The 20,657-nt window shown below is 39.5% G+C and overlaps 1 protein-coding gene across 1 annotated transcript in view; it reads left to right on the top strand.

Moving 5' to 3' along the window:
* Positions 1-20,307, top strand: part of adgb (androglobin) — a 39,118-nt gene extending 18,811 nt beyond the window's left edge. The window contains exons 17-36 of the mRNA XM_062437608.1: positions 388-496; positions 736-868; positions 2,683-2,797; positions 3,186-3,353; positions 4,136-4,274; positions 4,645-4,779; positions 6,925-7,018; positions 7,728-7,859; positions 8,116-8,269; positions 8,495-8,682; positions 9,007-9,180; positions 9,383-9,389; positions 9,902-10,036; positions 11,588-11,699; positions 13,994-14,145; positions 15,327-15,482; positions 15,657-15,730; positions 15,848-15,964; positions 19,777-19,960; positions 20,104-20,307. Of these exons, the coding sequence (XP_062293592.1) occupies positions 388-496; positions 736-868; positions 2,683-2,797; positions 3,186-3,353; positions 4,136-4,274; positions 4,645-4,779; positions 6,925-7,018; positions 7,728-7,859; positions 8,116-8,269; positions 8,495-8,682; positions 9,007-9,180; positions 9,383-9,389; positions 9,902-10,036; positions 11,588-11,699; positions 13,994-14,145; positions 15,327-15,482; positions 15,657-15,730; positions 15,848-15,964; positions 19,777-19,960; positions 20,104-20,307 (2,682 nt within the window). The remainder of the gene's footprint in view (positions 1-387; positions 497-735; positions 869-2,682; positions 2,798-3,185; positions 3,354-4,135; positions 4,275-4,644; positions 4,780-6,924; positions 7,019-7,727; positions 7,860-8,115; positions 8,270-8,494; positions 8,683-9,006; positions 9,181-9,382; positions 9,390-9,901; positions 10,037-11,587; positions 11,700-13,993; positions 14,146-15,326; positions 15,483-15,656; positions 15,731-15,847; positions 15,965-19,776; positions 19,961-20,103) is intronic.
* The last annotated feature ends 350 nt before the right edge of the window (positions 20,308-20,657 follow it).

Genomic DNA, 20,657 nt, shown 5'->3' with positions numbered 1-20,657 from the left:
CTACAGAAAAGCATGCACAGCTCTTGTCTGTCTCCTCTTACCTCCCCTTCCCCCCTTCTTTTCCCCCTTCCTCCAACCTCTCTTCCACTAAGCCACCCTTCTATCAGTTTATCCATCATCCCTCCCTGTGGCTTTCCGGTCTTTCTCTCTTTCACATGTTCTTTTCCTTGTCTGTCTTCATACTGATAACCAAGGCCTGTTTGTGTGTGTGTGTGTGTGTGTGTGTGTGTGTGTGTGTGTGTGTGTGTGTGTGTGTGTGTGTGTGTGTGTGTGTGTGTGTGTGTGTGTGTGTGTGTGTGTGTGTGTGTGTGTGTGTGTGTGTGTGTGTGTGTGTGTGTGTGTGTGTGTGTGTGTGTGTGTGTGTGTGTGTGTGTGTGTATTCCCCAGTGTTCAGAGGTGAGAGGCACTCACTACATGTGTGTGGACAGCCTGCAACCTTCCCAGATCCTCATCAGCTTCTCCGCTCTGCTTCTCTGGGGGGAGACAGCCGAGGAGAGTAAGGATTTATCGGCACACACACACCGACGTAGGTAGCTGGATTTTAGTCTTAAACAGCAATTGTAGCTCTTTATTTCAGCACACACAAACATCATAACTTTAACTGGTGTACATACATATTCACAGCAAACACTCAAACATGTCTTTACATTTTATGAATGTGCCCCACTGCGGTTATGATATTTGACTGAAGTGTGACCAATACACCTTTTCTCTCAACCCTACAATACCTCATAGAAAAGGAAATGTCGTGTAGGTCTGCAGTTCTGCTTGCCCAGCCGTACTCCTGGAAGAACCTGCAATCTCAGCTGCCAGTTCTCACCATCAAGACCACCTCCTCAAAGGCAGTCATGCTTAGCTTACCCCCGGGGTAGGGCATTGATGGTTTACTTTTTTTTATCCCAGATGAAGTTATTTTACTATGCAGTCATGACAGATCAAAATTAAAAGGTTACATCAAGGTTAATAGCAAGCACAGGCTGGTACATCTCAAAATTCTGTCATTTATTGTATGTTTGTGTGTAATATGATCCCCGTCACCTTCAACCACTGTATGATGTCAATTAGTAGGCCATTTCATACTTTCATCATTTGATATGGTAGCATTCATCAGCATCAGCATGTCATTAGTGTTGCGAATGTTAAAACCTTTTATAGAAATGTATATATTTTTTGCACAGCACTGTGAGAGTAATACTTGGATATAAGCGTTTAACTCTTTTATTTTTATAGCTATGCAGAGCTCTACTTTAAGCTATCATGAAGTGAGCAGAGGATATCTGCCTACCTCAGATGCTCTGAAAAGCAGTAAAAAGTATCTGTCCTAGTCTCTATTAATGGGTGCTGCTTGGCCTAGAAGCAGAGGGCCTAGTTTCTGGGGTCAGGTGCAGGTATGCAGCAGTGCAATTACCACTGAGCCATAATCACACACAGCACTCAACTTATTGTGCCTATACGCCCCTCAGTGCACACTCTCTGTGCTTTCCATGATTGTGCAGCAATCATTTTTAAAACACTCATTTTCCCTTTGTATGTCCCTTTCAGAAAGCCCTATTTTGCCAATGTGTTCTTTTTCTGAGTCTCTCTCCACTGACCCTTTGTGCTTTCTTCTTCCATAATAATTGAATTTTTAACTGGTTTTGTCTTTCTTCCTTTATAATCTCTCTGCTTTCCCTCTCCCTCCATTTATCTCATCTTCCTGTCTTCTCTCCCATACTATATATTTTTTCCTTCTTTTCTCTCTCTCCCACCCATTTCCTTTTTGTATGCTGTCCTCTTCTTCAACACAACTAGCCCAGCTCTGCCTCAGTGCTCATCCATCTAGTTAGTCTGTGATGGCTGAATTATGTAAAGCTAATGGAGTCAAGGAAATTGGGTTCCACTCTTTCTCAAGCCTGACTAGGCCCTGTGAACTTGGCTTGGCACTTGACAGAGAGGACATTAGGTTACAGAACTTTTGGCTGTTTGACCCACTCAATATTTATTGAAAGAAATATACGCCCAGTATTAAGACTAGAAATTGATTTTTATTCAGAAGAATGCACTGTTGTTTCTTACATTTCCCCCTGACTGTGCAGTTACCATTAGCAAAAACTGTGGAGACACAGGGTGGTGGATGGAGGTGCACTGCTTACAATTAGTTTCTTGTAATTTCAGTAATCTAATATTCAGACATTGTTCTTATTAATAATTACACTTAAGAGAAGACAATTTAATTGTTTAGTATACTGTAAAATATAACATGCGACATAGAGATAAATACCAATTTGGAAGAAGCCTTGTCCAGATCATCTCTAAAGCAGTGGTTCCCAACCTGGAGGTCAGGAACCCCAGTGGGCCGCAAGGGAAATCTGAAGGTCATAAGATGATTCACAAGATAGAAAAAAAGAAAAGTAATATTGTTTCTCTTGTTTTATTTTTGAAGTTACTGTACTTTTTGCTTGTTTTGTCATGATATTCCACATTGATGTCTTCAAGCCTCTAAAAACTATTAAGATGAGACTGTCTAAGAAGGCAACATCACTCATTGGTTGAACTGATAGCAACAATATACTGCCTGGGTCAGGGGGTTATGGTATACAAGCTAAAAAGGTTGGGAACCACTGTCTTAGAATAATTTAGTGTGTGTCAAACCTTGATCATGTGTGTATATATTTAAAAATGTCAGTTTCCATTCTTCTTCAGGCGCCATGTTTTGTCCATCCACACCAAGGCAGCACTGGGCTACCACCTCCACCTTTGCAGCAAGACACGTTTCATCTTTGGGGATGAAGAAACCATTATGTCAAACCTTGCTAAGGTGACTCAGGCACCTCATTGTCAGTTGAATTATCAGTTAACATTGAAAGTCGTTTTTAATTGTGAAAAATAGTTCGGGATTTATCAGCAAAAATATACCGAATACAAAATCTCATCAACCAAACTATTCTTTAAAGTGTGAAACAATGAGTGGGACAGTAGGTTTATGCTTAAACAAAGAAATACAATGTGTTTAACCTATCTTTCAGTAACAGTCCAGCACGCTATACACATAAACAATCCTGATGTGATCCACCACTGAAATTCATTGAAATGTTTTGTGTACTGTAGGGATACTGCTTTCTTATTCTATTCAACTTGCATTTTGTTAAAAGTGAACCAGTAAACGAAAACAAGATACTTTCCCACTGCTGTCCTGTTTCAAAAAGGAGAGTGCTCGTTTCACTGAGCAGGCTTTGTCCATCCTGAGGGCTCTGTCCAGAGTGGTGGCTCTCTTTAGTGATGAGCAGGACCAGCCAGCAGCTAGAAGAGCCCTGGAAGAGGCACATTGTCCCAAAAACATCAACATTACCCTGGCAAAATGGAAACACCACAAGGTACTGTAGTTTGCTTACCCCTTTTGGCACATTCATACAGCGATTACCTCACCTTATTTTATATGTTGGTAATTGACTGACAGTTGCTACATCTATATGTAAATATATGCATGTTGTATATATTAGACTTAGTATTTAATTGGCTAAACCATATTGTAATACACATGTAACCATATAGGATGTAATTAAATTATTTATGAGCTAAGAAAAAATGTATATATTCATGTATTTGTTAGCAGTCATGTTGTTCAGCTACTGTACGAAAATTGTTTGGCTTAATCAAAAATAAAAATTTTACTTTTTCAATTCAAGTTAACAGTATTTAACAGTTCTACGATTTCCACTCATTGTTTTAAGGCTATCTGTTTCAGCTGATGCTAAGCTGTGACGTCTTCTACTAAATTATTTTAACAAAATTTCTGTATATTCTGACTAATGAACCACTGTATTAAAGGCAGGATGATTCACATTGACTTATGTGGGTATCTAAAATGATGAATGATGTGTTGAGTCTAATATTCGCCTCCCACCCCCTAAGGGGGTTTGACTTTAGGGATAATGGATTATTTGTCTTATGTTAATATAGCCTTTCATGCTTATATATTTACGATGGTGTAAATCACAATAATCTAAATACCATCTTCACACACTCAATACTCACACACAGGCCAGATATACCATACAACTGCTAACGTCTTGCCTCTTTCTCCCCTATGTGCATGTGTACTGCATGTTTGGGTGTGTGTGCGTATGCGTGCGTGTGTGTGTGTTGGGGTCTGTAGGTGTTTAACTCAGCAGTCTACCACATGCTGTGTGAGGCTCTGGGCAGGAAGCTGACAGGAGAGGAGCGGTTTGCTGTACTGGCCCTCACTGCTGATCCTTCACTCTTAACAGCTGAAACCAAAGAACACTCCCTTGAAAGTAGGAGCTATATGTGTGTGTGTGTGTGTTTGTGTGTATTAGTAATCTACATATTATTGATCATCAAGGCTTCATAAAAATGTTGTCAATACTGCCCCTGTCTTAGCACTACATCTTATTCCTTCTTTACAGTGCACTTGGCAGCTATAATCAGAGTATTAAAAACAAAATGCCTACTCTACCCATTTTATGTATGACAATAGAATATACGATTTGACACAAAGTTTGAAAAAATAATTAATAAAAAAAATCCTATTATTGTGTGAAATGTGTCACTCATTCTATGGTATTGCACAGTATCAATAATTTGGTATTTACTCACATCTTGATTTGCTCTGCTGTTACTGTTTTGATTTGTTACTCTTTTAAGTGGATGCAGAGTCAAAGCCTCCAGAGAGCTGGAGAGACAGGCAGCCAACAGTCAAGGAGGTCAAGGCAGTCACCATCCTGCAGGCTGGATTCAAAGGGCACTTGGGGCGAGAGATCCTTAATGCCTCTAAACCTGGTAACCACACCCGTACACTCACACACACTGAAAATGTATTCATGGTTTAAATATTTTTCATTTTCAATTTAAAAAGCTTCAATTGCTGACTTTTTATTAGGCAGTCTCATTAAAATCAAATTTCTTATATGCTGCTCTGTGCTTGAATCTGCATCTGCTTCACTTGGGAAGGCTAAAGTGGTTAAATAAGAGCAAAAAACCAACAAGAGGATACCTGCCATCATGCACATATTATTATTTAGTGTCCAAAAATACGAATGCACAGATAGAACACCTTCTGCTTCTTAATTTGGCAGTTTGATTTGGCCTGGTGGCATATATTCAGCCTCTGAGCAGAGGCACAAATATGTATTGCCTCTGAACAGAAGCACAAATATGTATTGATGAGACTGGCACTCTTACTAATAAGGCCTGACAGATGAGGGGTCACCACAGAGGGGAAACACACACACATATAGAAAATGCTCACATACATGAACACAACATTCCCGCATCAGCAGCCAAACCTTTCAATATTGACAGCAAGTGAAAGATGGGGAAGGGTAGATATCGAAACGGTGGACACTTTGTGGGGAAGGATGAGCAATTAGATGGAGAGATTGAGCTGAGCACCTTTTCCTTTGTAAATGCATTTAGCCATGTTGCTTTGGAGTAATTTTTCTTTTTGTTTCTTGTACTGTTTCAGTAGCAGGTATTCTCTTATGCAGCTCTGCACCTTTATGATCCACTACTATGGAAAACATTAAAAAATGTACCTTTGTCAACTTTAAAGTTTTTCTCAGATTTAATTAAATCTGTTTTAATATCCTTTTTTACCCAGTTCCCTAGTTATCTCACCCTCAAGGTGCATCACTGCTTTCTGATTCCAGAGGAAAAACTGGTGGTGACACTTTGCCCAGACATTCTCTATTTATTGCCCAGGCCGGAAGCTAACTGTGTCTTCTCCAGGCACAACACATGACACTGTCACCCTCTGAATAACTTCCACATATGGGTGTCAGAAACAGCCTCATTAATGCAGCACTTGCAAACAGTGCTGTATTATAGCTTCAATGGGATTTTGCCTACTTTTTTATGGCTTGAAAATGTGTTTTGTGCATGCCAAACATCTACTGCATTTTTAAAAAATCCACATCATTATAAAACCCATCTGTTTGTAGCGCTAAAAATATTTCTGGTGGTTATGTGGCACTCGCATGAGCACACACACATGCGCACGCACACACACACACACACGCAGACAACAGCTTGACGTCTATGAAATTGCCTTTCATGGTAAAGCTATCTGAAATTTTATTAATTTACTAGTCAAAACACAAACTGCGACTTTCAGAGTGGCACTTACAGTAATGGCAAAACACCAGTCATATAAAAAAAAGAAAGAAAAAGATATGCTTTGAAAAGCCCTTTGTTAGAATTAAGAACTGGTCTTTTCTTATTTTAGCAACAGAACAACTGATGTAGCACATCACGACTAAATTCCCCAATAAATCTGTCAATACCACGATATGCCTTAAAACACCTTGCTGTACACTCCACATTTCTCTACAATTCTCTTCTCCTGCTCTTCTTTCCCTCTTTCCCTGTCTGTCTGTTGCCCATCCTTGGTTATAAAGATGATAAGACTTCATCTCTCAATAGCCTGCCTTGGCCCCTATAATGGCTGTATCAATTTGGAAAAGTGGCCATTTGAAAAGGAGAGCCAAGCCAATAGGGAGAGAGGCAAAGGCAGGAGGGTTGAGAGGAGGTGAGGACACCTATGCTACATTTCAGATGTGGAAACATCTATCATTCAACTGCCCCTTCAGAGATGGAGGTTTCATTTATACGAATGGGAACACACATACTGGCACACACATACGCACGATCACATAGTACTACATCTTTTTTTTCTTTTTTTTTAAAAAGGTCTCTTTCTTTCTTACCTGTCTGGTGAGATGAGTATGAAAGTTAATGTCAAAGTGTGAATAATCTCTCTCCTATCACCTTTCACCGAATGAGGCAAAAATGCATTTATGCTTCCCACTCTGAACTAGGTCAGCAACAATATTTTTTTCATGTGTTTGACAGCAACATGGATTGTCTTTCATCTTTAATGGTGGCTGCTTTTCTCTGTGTGTGCATGTGTATGTTTGTGTCGTCCAGGCACGAAGGAGAACCTCCGTGCATCAAAGATCCTTTGCGACATGTGGCCGAAGGTTGAATCTGATGCAGCCAAATATGCTGCCTTCTTGCTATGGTAAATGAAGTATAAATGGAATACATAATATGAGTAAAAATACATTATTTTATTGTTTAGCACCTCACATCTCAGTTGCCTAACACATAATTTATTCATTCAAACCAATGTGATTATCTGAGACAATATGAAAGCACTCCCACTACAATACTGTGCCGATGTTATGTATATTGTATGGCATCCGTTTAGCCTCCCTGTTGTACAGCATGCCCAGAATCTGCTCCCTCTCGTAGTTGTGGCGGCCTGTGGCGGCCAGGCAGGGAGCATTTTCCACATTGTGTTCCATCTTTTCCCAGTGGTACCATCTGCTGTTTATCCTTTCCTCGTTCCAATCGGCTAGCAGCGTCTGCCGAATGACCCGCTGCCTGGGGAAGTATGTTTGTGCATGAGCCTTGAGAGCTCCATCAATGTGTGTATGTATGGTTGGGGGTTAGCTGGGCGTTGTGAGCCTCGGAGCGTGACATCCACTTCAGTCAAAGTTCATGCTGGGATGTGAAGTGCATCTGCTTTCCTCCAATTTAGTCTTTTTTTTTTGTTGCTAGAATAATGATTTCTTAGTTAAGTTATTAGGTAATTTAGTTTATGTTATAAGTCAATCTTTTTTTGAGAAAACATTTTTTTCGTGGTCTTCTCTCTGTATTTGTTTTTAATACTTAATTTTAAATTGAAGTTCCTAACAGCGCTCTCCCCTTCTGTGTTTCCTGCACAGGTATGTCATTGACCACTCTGAGAGAAAAGCCGAGCTCTACCCCTGTCAGCAGGATGAATGGACCAGAATCACATTTAGTGATTACTCTGTCTCCCTTCCAGACACAGCCAACTCCTGGGTCTTGGTCTTCAGGTTAGAGAATTAACTCAAAGGTTAGGTTTGTCAGAGCCAACCTGGCTCAGAAAATCTGGGTGAATCCAGGTGTAAATGACCGATGGCCCCTTCTCACTAAATGTCATCATGTTGCCTTTGAGCAATGTACTGTGTTGATATTTTTGTAGCATCAGATTTCAGAGTGTCAACAAAACATACGATCTGAACTACCTGACATTATGGTTTGACCTTGGAATTTGAATTTGAACTCTGCTCCATTTTTTTGTGTGTGAAGAGAGGTGTTCCTGGTTCCAAAGGAAATGTTGCTGGTCCCAAAAGTGTACTCTCCAATCCCAAACTGTCTGCTGCACGTCATAAATAATGACACAGGAGAGGAGCTAGACATGGTCTTCAACAAAGTAGTTCCACATGTCTATCAACCCAATAAGGTCTGTGGATGCCATAAATCCTTGCACTACAATCCTCCATGTACTTAGCATTCAGTTAATATGTTTGTATGATATATGAGTTTTGCCTCCTGTATAACTTCATCAAAACTGGATACATAATAATTGACCTATTGGTGACCATTGTCAGCCTATTACTGAGATACAGGTACATGTGAAAAGTCACATAGATATCATATGTAAACCTTTCTGTATATCCTGTTCTAGCTTGGTTATACCTTTGTAGCAGAGGTAATCACACCTGAATCACCCCCTGATGGTACCAAGTGGAGGATGCGCTTGATTGGCTCAAGGGAACCTCTTCCAAAACTGGCCCGAGAGACTTCGCTCAACATGTTTTCTGTGAAGGAATTCCGGGATTATTACATTCCCAATGATAAAGACTTGATATGCCGGTAAGAGAAAGCATTATGAGTTCATTTGAATGGCCATCGTAGGGTTTACACTGATCAATTGGAAAGTCGTTGTTGCTGTTGGGACTGTTTCATAAAGATTGAATCTACAGTATATCACTGTTAGATGTTTGATTAGAGGAAACAACATATGACAGTTGCCAAAGAGCCCATATTTCACTCAACATAGTCTAAGTAACAGATGAATGTAGATGGTAATAATGTACTCTCAAGCAACCCTTGGATAAAGTTTTGATTTCGAACACAGGGCAACAGGATACTCTAGGAGGCTAACAGTACCCCAAATCATTTGAAGTGTTTTCACAGTTACACTGTGCAGGTGACAGCAGATGTCCTGGGAACAGTTCAGTTTCAGACATCCAAGCCAGATGTACTGATACGTCTGTCTATTCTGGACCAGGAGAGAGAGGTGGTCAGCAACACCGGGAAAGGCCATGTAGTGATTCCTGTGTTCAACTTCATGGCCAACAAAGGTGAGCAGTCATTAGGTTTGGGAAGTAACTGATGACAGAAAAACCTCCTGCACTGTGGCAGAAGGTTTGTGGTGTCTGTGCTAAAATTTACATCTGAAACACTTCTTCATAAAGGTTGTTTTACCAAATCCCGAGCTTTGATCTTTTGACACTATTTTACATTCTCCTCCTCCTAGAATATGTTAACAGTATATCTGCAAGGCTGGTAGAGAGCATGCTATACAGACTCAGGCTAACATTTATTTAAAAAAAAAAAAAAAAGTGTAATGTAACTTTGCACATCTCACCTGTATTTAGTGCTGGACAAAACGAGCAGTCAAAACTGGTTAAAACTAGTTTACTTAGTGTTTATAATCCTCCCCCCACTACCATATACTTTGAAGTTAGGCTTATGTGACATATTATTAGTGAGCCGTGGTTCGAATTTTGGGGCAAAGGGACCTCAAAGTGACTATTTTTCAAGTAAGAGATAGAATGTGGACTGTGGATTACTTAATTGTATTACCTCACAACTATAATAATAAATATGGCCACAAATGATCTGCAAAATAATGGCAGACAGTAGGACCACTACACACAAAAACTCTCAAACTCTTGAGTTGCTTTTTGGTTCATGCTGCCATCGGTGACAAAAGCACGGATTACTGACCACTCTTGTCTTTTCTCAGACATAGGCATTCTGTAATATCGCTGTCTTTGTTACAACCCCCGTTTGCTCAGCTGAGGAGAACCAGAAAGGATGCCCCACCCAGGACAAGGGAGTCAAGATGGTCGACGCTCCCCGGCAAAGAGATGGGGAGGACTGTGCGGCTGGGAAATCAAACTCTTCGTCTGACCTGTACCAGCCTCCCACGGAGACGACGGTATCACTGACAACTGTCTGCGTGGTATCTGCTGTTGCTCAAACACTTGACTGATCTCACTTGTACACGCACACAAGCGTGCGTCTCACTTTATCTCTCTGTCCTTCTCACCCACTTGCTTACTGCCTGTGTTCATATCAATTTTTCACTGCCAGATACACATAACGCCTTACTTGCAGGCATACACACACACTCACAGACACACACATGTACTTACACACACCCACACACACATTCTCGGCAGACAAAACGTGAAAGAGGAGAGCAGCAGAAACTGGAGGGGTTGTTTTGTTGTTACTGTCTGATTTATCAGTAGTTGTCAGAGAGCAGTGATTTGTGCGTGATTTATGAGTCATTCTGTTGTCTCTATTGAAGACCCCCTATCTAACAGACCTGCTGTCACAGTTTGTTGATTGACAACATATATAGTACATATTTTGTATGTGTACATTCATACTCTCACATACACACAGAAAACACACCATGCTCACAATAGACAGTTTACACAAGTCCATAAATCAGGAAAAATGTTCTAAGTTTGAATTTGTTTTGCTGTGATGACTATCAGTGATACATCTTGAACAACAAGTCATTTTAATGTTCCCCAGGTAAAGGCATACTGCTCGTAAATAAGAACAATTAATCTGACATTTGCAGCTGTTGATAGAGCTATTTTAAAACATGTTTCAAAAACTTTTTGCCATACACCTGGGAAGATTTGTTTTTCAGCCACACCAGCAAATCGAAACATAGTTTAAAAAATTTCACAATCTGGAAGCACTGGAAATTATAGAAAAAAAACCACAGCAGTGTAGTGGCATCAGTAGTAATGAGATGATAGATCATGTCAGATCCCATAGATCAACAGCAGGCCAGAATAAACAGCTATTGATCAGGACTAAGAACATTGATCAAGACTTAGAGCACAGGGTCAGTGATTAAGGCGCTGCTTTGCACTCCAGGGACACACAGAAGACATATATTGATGCTCGGTAATGGTGGATTACTGGTGAAAGCCCCTATAGTGGAATCTGTCTGGGATTTAAACACACATGTAAACACATGAAAAAACATGGCTTTTGGTTCTTCACCGGAATGCATCTATTTGGCTCCTTGTAGATGTAAACACTAAAAAATAATACTATTTATGTATGCCTTTTTTACAGAAAATCTCACCTTGAAATTTTGTCTAAATTCTGTCTTTTCTGTTCAGTGTGATGGATGTGGGCGTTACCACCGTTGATATAATCTTGGCTAACAAGCCCTCTGCCTCCTCTCTCCCTTTGTGCCAAGCATGTGCTTCTGTCAAAGGGGCAGAGCAACAGCAAAAATAAAATGTGCAGTTCTTCTTTAAGATCTCTGAATCATCTGCACTAGCTCAGTTTGACAGCTGTATGTTCACCAAATAGCAAGCAAGCCATGTTGTCTTTGACTGTTTAGTGTTGTACAGTATGCTGCATGACTTGCCGTGCTGTACGTCTCTCTTTGTAGTTACTGTATGTGTGTGTCTGTCTATCATATGTTTAAACTGTAACTGTCTTTGTTTCACAGGGTCATAAATATGTGGTAAAGGCAGAAGTGCTTTATAAGAGCTGGGATTTGGATGAGTCTCAGCTGGCTTTTGTCCGTATGCTCAGAGACTTGGAGAAGAATGAAATGAAAGGTACATACTTAAATCACAAACTATCACTAACACCGCATCTCACAGTCAGCCACATTAGGTCGCACAGGGGAGAGCCATGAAAGTTACTGTTTATATTTTTTATATTTAAAAATTGGCTGGTTAATTAAGTGAAGTAAATACTACCAATGGTATAAAAACTAAACTAGAATTATGCATGGTTCAGATACCCCCAAATTTCTTGAGGTCATTTTAACTTCATGACTACATGACTACTAATATTTTTAGCATATGAACCTGTGTTTCTGAATAGGTTTTCTAATTTCCCTCAATATACCCTAATATGTTTTGTTTTGGGGTTTGTTTGTTTTTTTGCACCGTTTATTTTAGTGTTGTGTGTGAAATTTGGCAGATACTCAGTAGGCAGTGTCAGGGGCCAAGGCAAATACTGTTTGTTTTTTGCTTCCGCTAGTCAGGAGCCTGTAATCACAAGCCTAATGAAAGCCAAATGAATGCAGCTGCTTTTGCAGATCACAGAGTGTGATTTCTTGTGTTCACTGGTCGCTGGCTGAGGCAATAATCCTGTCCTCCACCACCAACTCTGCCTCTCCACCTTTAATCATTCTGCATAAATTGGATCGATTGAAAAATCTGGGTTTTGTAGAAATACTGAGTGGATGAATTAATTACAGCACGGGTAGATGTCGATGTGGAAGAGGTGCTGCGCGGGTGACAATTTGCATGATTGCCTGAAGAGAAAGGCCAGCTTGCTGTCATTGAATCCTCATTCTCCTTTTTTGTCTGTCGCTCCTGACAGTAGTCCCTGTACTTACCCATCCAGTTTGCATGGTATGTCTCTGTGTGCTTGTGTGGGAGGCATTCCTGAAATTAACAGGCTGAATAACCAGATAAGATGTATTGACTATAGAGAAACACAAACCTTTATTTATTTATTACAGTAATGGTCATGTATGAAGTGAACAGTAATGATTTGTTGCTGCTTAGATATGCTGTGTGCTCTTCTTCTCATTTGCTTGTGTTTTATGTGTATAGTTATACCATACGTTAAGGCTTTAGCCAATGTATGGTTGTGTTTGTTCATGTGTGTATGTATAGGCCAATGTCCCCACAAACCTCTTGTGGTTTTCCAATAAGCTTGTGAAAGTGGGTCAATAGGAAGTCAAATGAAGTTGGCTCTTGCCCCCTGGTGCCCTGGGAAATATCTCAGCAGGAAAGTGAATTAATTTCACCCAGTTTAACTCTGTCTCAGTGGTGAGGCTGTGCCCTTGATCATGCTCCCTACATGCTACATGGATACACACGCACTACATGCCACACCAAGCTTTGAAACTTCTTTAACAAGCTGTTTAACAAGCTTCAGTCTAAATACTGTGCTGCACATGTTTAATGCATGCACATTAACACATCTCTGCTTTAATCCCCTGTATATACAGAACTGTTAAAGTAGTTAGCTGCCAGCAGTAGTTTTCATTCCCCTGCTAACCTCCTCAATATTTTCCATACTGTGTGGATAAGAGAACACATTTTAGTATATTTTGTATTTCAGAGATGAAGTTTGTCCAGCTGAATATTAGTTTTCAATACATGGCCCATTCTGAACACAGATTGATATTTAGATCCAATTTGAACATTGAATTTCTGTATAAATCAAGATGAGAGTAACTCAATGAGCATGCACAAAAACGGTTCCGACAGAATGGCAGGGCGTCAGCTAAATGATGGATTATTGTCCCTCTCCATATCAGAGGAGTGAGACTCATAGTTAATGCTTTATCTTGGCTGGTGTTTGTGTCCGTTTTGACTGTAAAGTGCAACAGTGCCATCTAGCACACATGCAACCACACAACACGTATAATGTTGGCCCACGGTGACACATTCACACTTCAGATGAGCTTTACTTGAGTATGAGCAGCTGAGGTTCATTTAGAAGATGAATGTATACATAAATTAATATGTGTGTTGGCAAAGGAAGTGTTTCAGCCTTTCACATTATACTGAAATTGATCAAAACATATGAGACTTTGGTAAAGAAATGTTAATTCCACACAAATTATCAGTGATAAGTGTTTTTTGTGTGGCTTTTTTAAATAAAAGGCACTATTAAATGCCACTCACAGGTTTTCACGATTTCCATGTGTTACTTTATAGTTAATCACTCTACTGTACTACATTAAAAGTACGAAAAATAGTAGTGATAAAAGTCACACATTTACATTACATAATATAACGTAATTAACACCATATTGCCAGAATTAATCACATAAGTATACAGCAGACTTTGGCAATGATAGAAACCCTCTGTTTGCACTATGTAGTATACAAGCTTGAGGACTTGAAGCGTTCATCCACCACACCAAGCAACGATGGGCAGAAGTCTGACACACCCAAAGCCAACCGCAAAGGCGACAGTGACAAGGAGAAGGGGAAGCCAGCTGCCAGCTCCAAATCTGGCTCCAGGCTAGGAACGGTAATACACCACCACAACACTGTGACAAACAAGAACACCAGCAAGATGTCAGCTGCAACTTTGAGGCTAATGTTATGTATAAGCTTGTATTTCAATAGTTAGTTATTGAAAGATAATCTCTTATGACTGTCTACCAGTGGCCAAGTGTACCTCTGAAAAGCTAAGATCACATCTGCCAAATTGCATTTACAAATAATAGTTCGGATTTCATTATCTTTTATTGCAATGGATTGTTTTATTCGATCGCAACAGGCAATGTTATTAAAATGCTTCACATGAAAACCATTTGGAGAACAAGGTCATATTCAATATGTAGCATGCAGTCAAAAAAGAGCGCATGTAGTGCTTTTGTAATATTTTTTCAATCTGTTTTCATGGTGTATTTCTCACTGTTGTAAAATAGTGGTACTTGCCAGGAAAAACTTAAAAATAGTTATATAAACCTGTTTGAGGCTAGGTGTGGAGGCTCTTGAGTGGAGTACCCACTTTCAACTTCTCTTCACAGATTCCCATCCACACCATGTGTGATGAGATTGCTATTGAACTCAGTCGCAACACCTCTTTTATAACACTTTTAGTTTGTTTCATCAGGCTGGTCAGCATTTACATATTTTGTTGACTCTGCTGTCAGACGATTTTATAATCTGCAAAACAAAGAGAGAAAGGCATCAGCTGTATCCCACAACTGCCAACATGACGTGTGTATTTAGACTGCTTAAAAAACACTTGTCTTATAATAAAGGATAATCTTGTGGTCTGTGATTCCCAGTATAATGGTCCTTGTTTAGTAGTCAGAACCACAGCTGCTTGAAAAATCTCTTATCTATGTAATAAATGCATTTTATTGTTCTCCACGCTACACGTCAAACCCTAAATACAATGAAATTTGAAAGGCAGATTTTCATAATTCAGTCTTCAATAAATTTCCATTTTAAATATTTTTTTCTCGTGTTGGCAGCAGCACAACAGTGATGGAGGTAGAGGACGTGATGATCTCCGAATAAATGAACTAAAAATGATGTATTATTACAGCATGTTAAAATCCTGGCTGGCTGGCTGGCTGTATACCAGACTGTCAGGGAAGCTCATTGAAAGAGATATACTTATGATGCACTATGGTGCTGTGACCTTCAGCGTCTTTGAGTGTGCGAGCATGTTTTCCTCTCTGTGCTTTTGTGCAGAGCCTTGACCTGACCAAGCCCAACTGGACACTGCGTGTGGTCGGTGACAAAAGCAAAGCAGAGAGCATTGTGGTGAAGAAGGACACAGAGAGAATAGACCAAATCAAGGCCATTAAGAAAGCATGGGAAATGGCTGAACCAGGCCGCTTAGCCAAGGTAACCCAGTAACTGTCCTTTGCATGAAGTGTTTCCAATATTTTTTCTATGTCCTTTAGAAATATGAAGGGCATGCTTCAGAAAATGTATAAACTAACTTAAGTTTACTTTGACATTTGCCCTCATCTACATTCAAACATACAGCATAGACAGAATGCTTTGCTGTCTTTTTAGGCTTTCCAGTCTCGTCTCAAGTTTCTTAACCAAGTCCAAAATCAAGCAAGTGATGAAGCTACAGCTGATGATGCAGAAAGCAGAGAGCCTGGTACATTTTGTAAATACTCACAAGCGAATACACATATTATACATACAGTACTTACAGACGCTTCTGTTTTGCATTATATGGTAATGCGGCTTTGTCTGATTGGTTCTTTTACAGCTGCTACCACACCTGGTCCTGACCCCTCTCTCTGTACATCCGAACAAAAACTGAGTGATACCTCACAGTGTCATCCTCACATGGACTACACTTCCTTCTTAAGGTACCTATTGATGTCTTTCTCATTCTCCCTTGCTCTTTCACATTCCTTCTCTCTCTGTTTCAGTCCGTTGCCCTCTATGTACCTCTCCGTAACAGTCCTTGGTTCAGCTTGTTCCATCAGATGAATACATATCTGTGTTTAGAGGCAAGGGATGGAGAATAATATATAAACAGCCAAGACAGACTCGTAATTTTTTTGTATTTTTCTAGCAGGCTATTTCTTTTTCCCTGTTAGGACAGTCCTGTGGGTAATATGCAGTATGCGGTCCAGTTGCCTAATGTAGTTGTTGATTCATTCTACTTTTCAGCTTTATGAGTCTGAAATAAGCCTTAGCCTTAGCCCTGACTGCACAAGGAAGTTCTTTGTGTGTGTGTGTGTGTGTGTGTGTGTGTGTGTGTGTGTGTGTGTGTGTGTGTGTGTGTGTGTGTGTGTGTGTGTGTGTGTGTGTGTGTGTGTGTGTGTGTGTGTGTGTGTGTGTGTTCAGTATGCATTTTTGTCTGTGTTTGTGCTTAGTACTATATGTTGGTGGACATACAAGCATCATTTTCCTTGTCAGCAGTTGCTAGTGATTTCTTATGTGCATGACCTTTGCTCCCATTGGTGCTGTCAACAGCAATGTTACAAGACTGTACACTTCCCCTGGCCTGAAAGGGCAATGTATGGACTCAAAAAGAAAATAATATGTAGCCATGCGATTGCAGAAACAATGGGGGTGCAGGGGGGAGCATAGACATGCTTCTTGATCAATTATTGTCCATCCATAGACAGATGGAATCTAAAAAATATTGTAAATAATGTATATGCATCAGTAAAAATATTAATCTAAAAATATTAGGAAAAGTTTCAACATTATTTTGAGCCTTGCTAGCAGCATGGCAACATCAGTCCACCACTTTGGTCTTGACTGAAATATCTATAAAATGAAAACAACTATTTAAGATATTGTCAGACATTTTGTAAGGACTTTCAAGGTCCCAAGAGGATCATTCTTACTGACTGTGGTGATCCACTGACTTTTCCTCTAATAGCACCATGAGGTTGACATTTTTGGGTATGATACAGACACTCATGTCCCCCTCCAGATGAATTGTAACAACTTTGGTGTTGCAAATACTTTTCATCTAGTACTATGATCAAGTCCAAATCTTAATGGTGTCCTAATGAGTCTGAGCTGTACTTTGTGTTTATTGCTATCAAATGTTAGCATGCTAACACACTAAACTAAGATTGTGAACATTATACCGCTATACAGTATACAAGCATATTAGCATTGTCACTGTAAACATGTTGATAATAATGATAACAATAATAATAATAATAATAATAATAATAATAATAATAATAATAATAATAATAACAATTTAGATTTAAATAGCGCCTTTCATGAGACCCAAGGATGCTTTATATAACAGGCAAACACAACAAAGCCTGTTGACATTAGCATTTAGCTCAAAACACAGCTGTGCCTAAATATGGCCTCACAGATTTGCTAGCATGGCTATAGACTCTTAGTCTTAAACAGTCTTAAAGTCAAATGTGTTTTGCTCCACTTGGATGTTTGACTTTCACTGTGCAGAGTTTGACATTCATCTGCTGAAGAGGGAAAGTTTGACATTTCCTGGAGTTGAACTTTTTACACAAATGATACAACTCGTGTCCAGGAGTGAAACCTTTGAAATACATTATATTTGCATATTCATATATTCTATATTGTTAAATGATGAGGGGCATTAGAATTTAAAGAATTTATAATAAGGTAATAGAAGCTTTTTTTGTGGAAAAACCCATATCAGACACAAATATTTATTCTGAGCAGAGTATTTTAACATCATAAAACATGCTGGAGATATTTAATGTAGTTTGTTTTTAATTTTATTAAGGTCAAGGTATTTTACTATTAAGGGCAAATAAAATTGCTTTATGGAGTGAATTGCAATATACAGTAATTGTTTATAATGTAATCAACAATCGTTTCTGTCAATGTCACCCTAATCCTCAGCTTCAGCAGTATTTTAATGACTTGTACAGCTCCACTCAACATTGTAAAATATTTCATTGGCCATAGAATATATCTGAATTCATTCTTCAATATGAATGCACAGTTAGAGTTTTCTGCTTGTGAGCATCTCAAGTGTCAACTTTTGACCTTTGTCAATGAGTGTTCAGATGGGAAAAGTCTCCCTCCAGTTTACCCTTGAGTCTCCCATTGCTCTCCTCCTTTCCCTCACACCATCTCTGGTTCTCTCCTTCCATCTCACCCTCTGTCCATCCTTCTCCATGATAAATGAGATGATATTTGGGTCTGTTAATTAGAGAGCTATTTCAGGACCCCAATGAGCTCGTCTCTCCAATGGGATGTGCCCATCTCCCATCACCTCTCCATCCCCTCCTGCTGTGGGTGTGTGCATGTGCATGTGTGTGTATGTGTGTGCCAGCACGTGTGTCCGTGTCCAGCTGCTAATGGCTGCTGACACTGTGGCCTGCAATTCGAGCCAAGAGAAAGATCCTGAGGAGCAGTCTATTACCGAAGTCTGATTAGTCTGCAATACACCTCTGTCTCACAAAAGCGCACCGCAGGGCACATCATAGATTCACACACACACTCATGCATGCCATCTTTCCAGCATTTGCACTCACACATTATTGCACGCAGTGAAAGAGGTTGAACAGGGCAATGTTCATTAACCGAATGAACTCCATTACCACCTCTACTGGCCTCCCCTCTTCATTAAGGTCAGTTTATAGGAAATACTGTTGGCAGCCTTATTTAACACTTACAGTCTGTCTTCAAATTTCTCCCTCTGTGTTTGCACCTCAGATGGCTACCCGCAGTCGTTTCTATTTCTAAAACAAACACACACGTTGACTGTCGCATTCATTTGTTTCTGTCTTTCCTTCACTGTTGTTGTCCCTCTTCTTTGCACACACACACACACACACACACACACATTTTAGTTATACAATCAATTCTTAATCGAGAAATACCAGAATATGGTGTTTATAGCCAAAACTAAATAGACTTCTCAGATATAAATCTGAATGTACGACTTAGGATACGAGATAAGGCAAGGGATTATATGTCCGTCATATTATCAGCCTATCTCTGCATTTATCTGCCACATTTCCATTTGTATTTGTCCTGCCTATGTTAACATTATCATCATATCTCACAGAATAACCCTGTAAAATGTGCAAGTATATAGAGTTGGATAAGATTTGCTGTAGTTTGAGCTGCCAATATTTGATATTATCTGATTCCTTAAAATATTTGCTTCAGAATTTGGTTAAACTTGTGGAACCACACGACACTGTGTATCAGAGAAAATCTTGAGCATTCATTATAAATAAACTGTTCAACATGACAATCCTGGGTAACTGCAAGACTGTAAAGGAGTTAAAGTGTTACAGTAAAGTGTGGTATGCATATATATTTGTATATCATTTCATACATTGCATTTCATTTCAGTTTTTTATCTATGCATAGATGTTGAGGCCAATGTCCCCCTCACATACACATGCACACACTTGGACACTCACACACAAACTTACTCTCAATATTTTCTGTTATTATATACAGTATATGTTGAAATGAATCTGTTTTTTCTATGTAGTCATATAATCTTCTGTAATATTGTGTATTTTTTTTGTATTTTTAGGTGGAGGCTTTAAATAAGCCCGTTTTGGGTTTTCTGCCTCTTCCTGCACTGTATATTATCTGTCATTATCTGTCTTTTTTGGTGTAATTTTTGTGCAAAATAAAGAACTTAACAACTAAAAACTATATTGTATCATGTTCTTGTGTATGTATGTAGACAGCAAAAGGATTTTCCATCCCTGATGGACTCCCAGATCGAGGAGATCCAGCAGAGGGAGCGCTTAGAAAAGATCCAGACCTTCCGTTTGGGTCGAGACAATGTGCTGGAGCACCGGAAACAGCAGGAGCTCAATAGGAAAGAGCTAATGAGACGGCAGTTGGAGATGTATGAAAACATGCAGGTCAGTGGAGACAGAAACACAATTGTGCAATAATTATCAGTTCCAACTTTCAAAGTGAATGAGAGTCAGAAAGATTTGTTCTTTCCTTCTGGTTTGCCATCATTGTGTAACTTCTCTCTCTGATTCACTTGTAACTTCCCCAGGCAGCCTTGTGGCAGCGCCGTAAGAAATTCCTTGATGCTTGTGAAGCATTTAGTAGCCGTCAGATGGCAGCCATGAAAAAGGAACAAGAAGAGAAACAAGCTCTGGAGGACGCCCAGCAGGCAGCTCAAGAAAAAACAGTCCCCACCTCTGCTGCCAATAAGCAGCCCAACAAAGGTGCCAAGAGTGCTGGCAAGAAGAAGTGATGGTTTAAGGCACAAACCTCACTTAAGAGAAGTGAGATTCACTTCATTCAAGTCTGTTTGAACAAGAATCTTCATTTAATCACAACAGCATGGCCTGTACTTGATGAAACAACACGTGACCAAACGATTGTTACCATACTTGATTCAAAGGTGTAAGTTTATATATATATATATATATATATATATATATATATATATATATATATATATATATATATATATAGATCTAGTGAGGATTCTAGCTGATGCATTTTGGACCATCTGAACGCCTCTTGTTGCCGACATCTGAGTATACACATATATGGTTTGCCTCTTACAAAGTTGTTTGACACTATAAAAAACCTATGAAA

Source organism: Scomber scombrus, chromosome 17 (assembly GCF_963691925.1).
Source record: "Scomber scombrus chromosome 17, fScoSco1.1, whole genome shotgun sequence".
NCBI lineage: Eukaryota > Metazoa > Chordata > Actinopteri > Scombriformes > Scombridae > Scomber > Scomber scombrus.
Note: the sequence above shows the minus strand (reverse complement) of the source record. Positions and strands in the feature narration are given on the sequence as shown.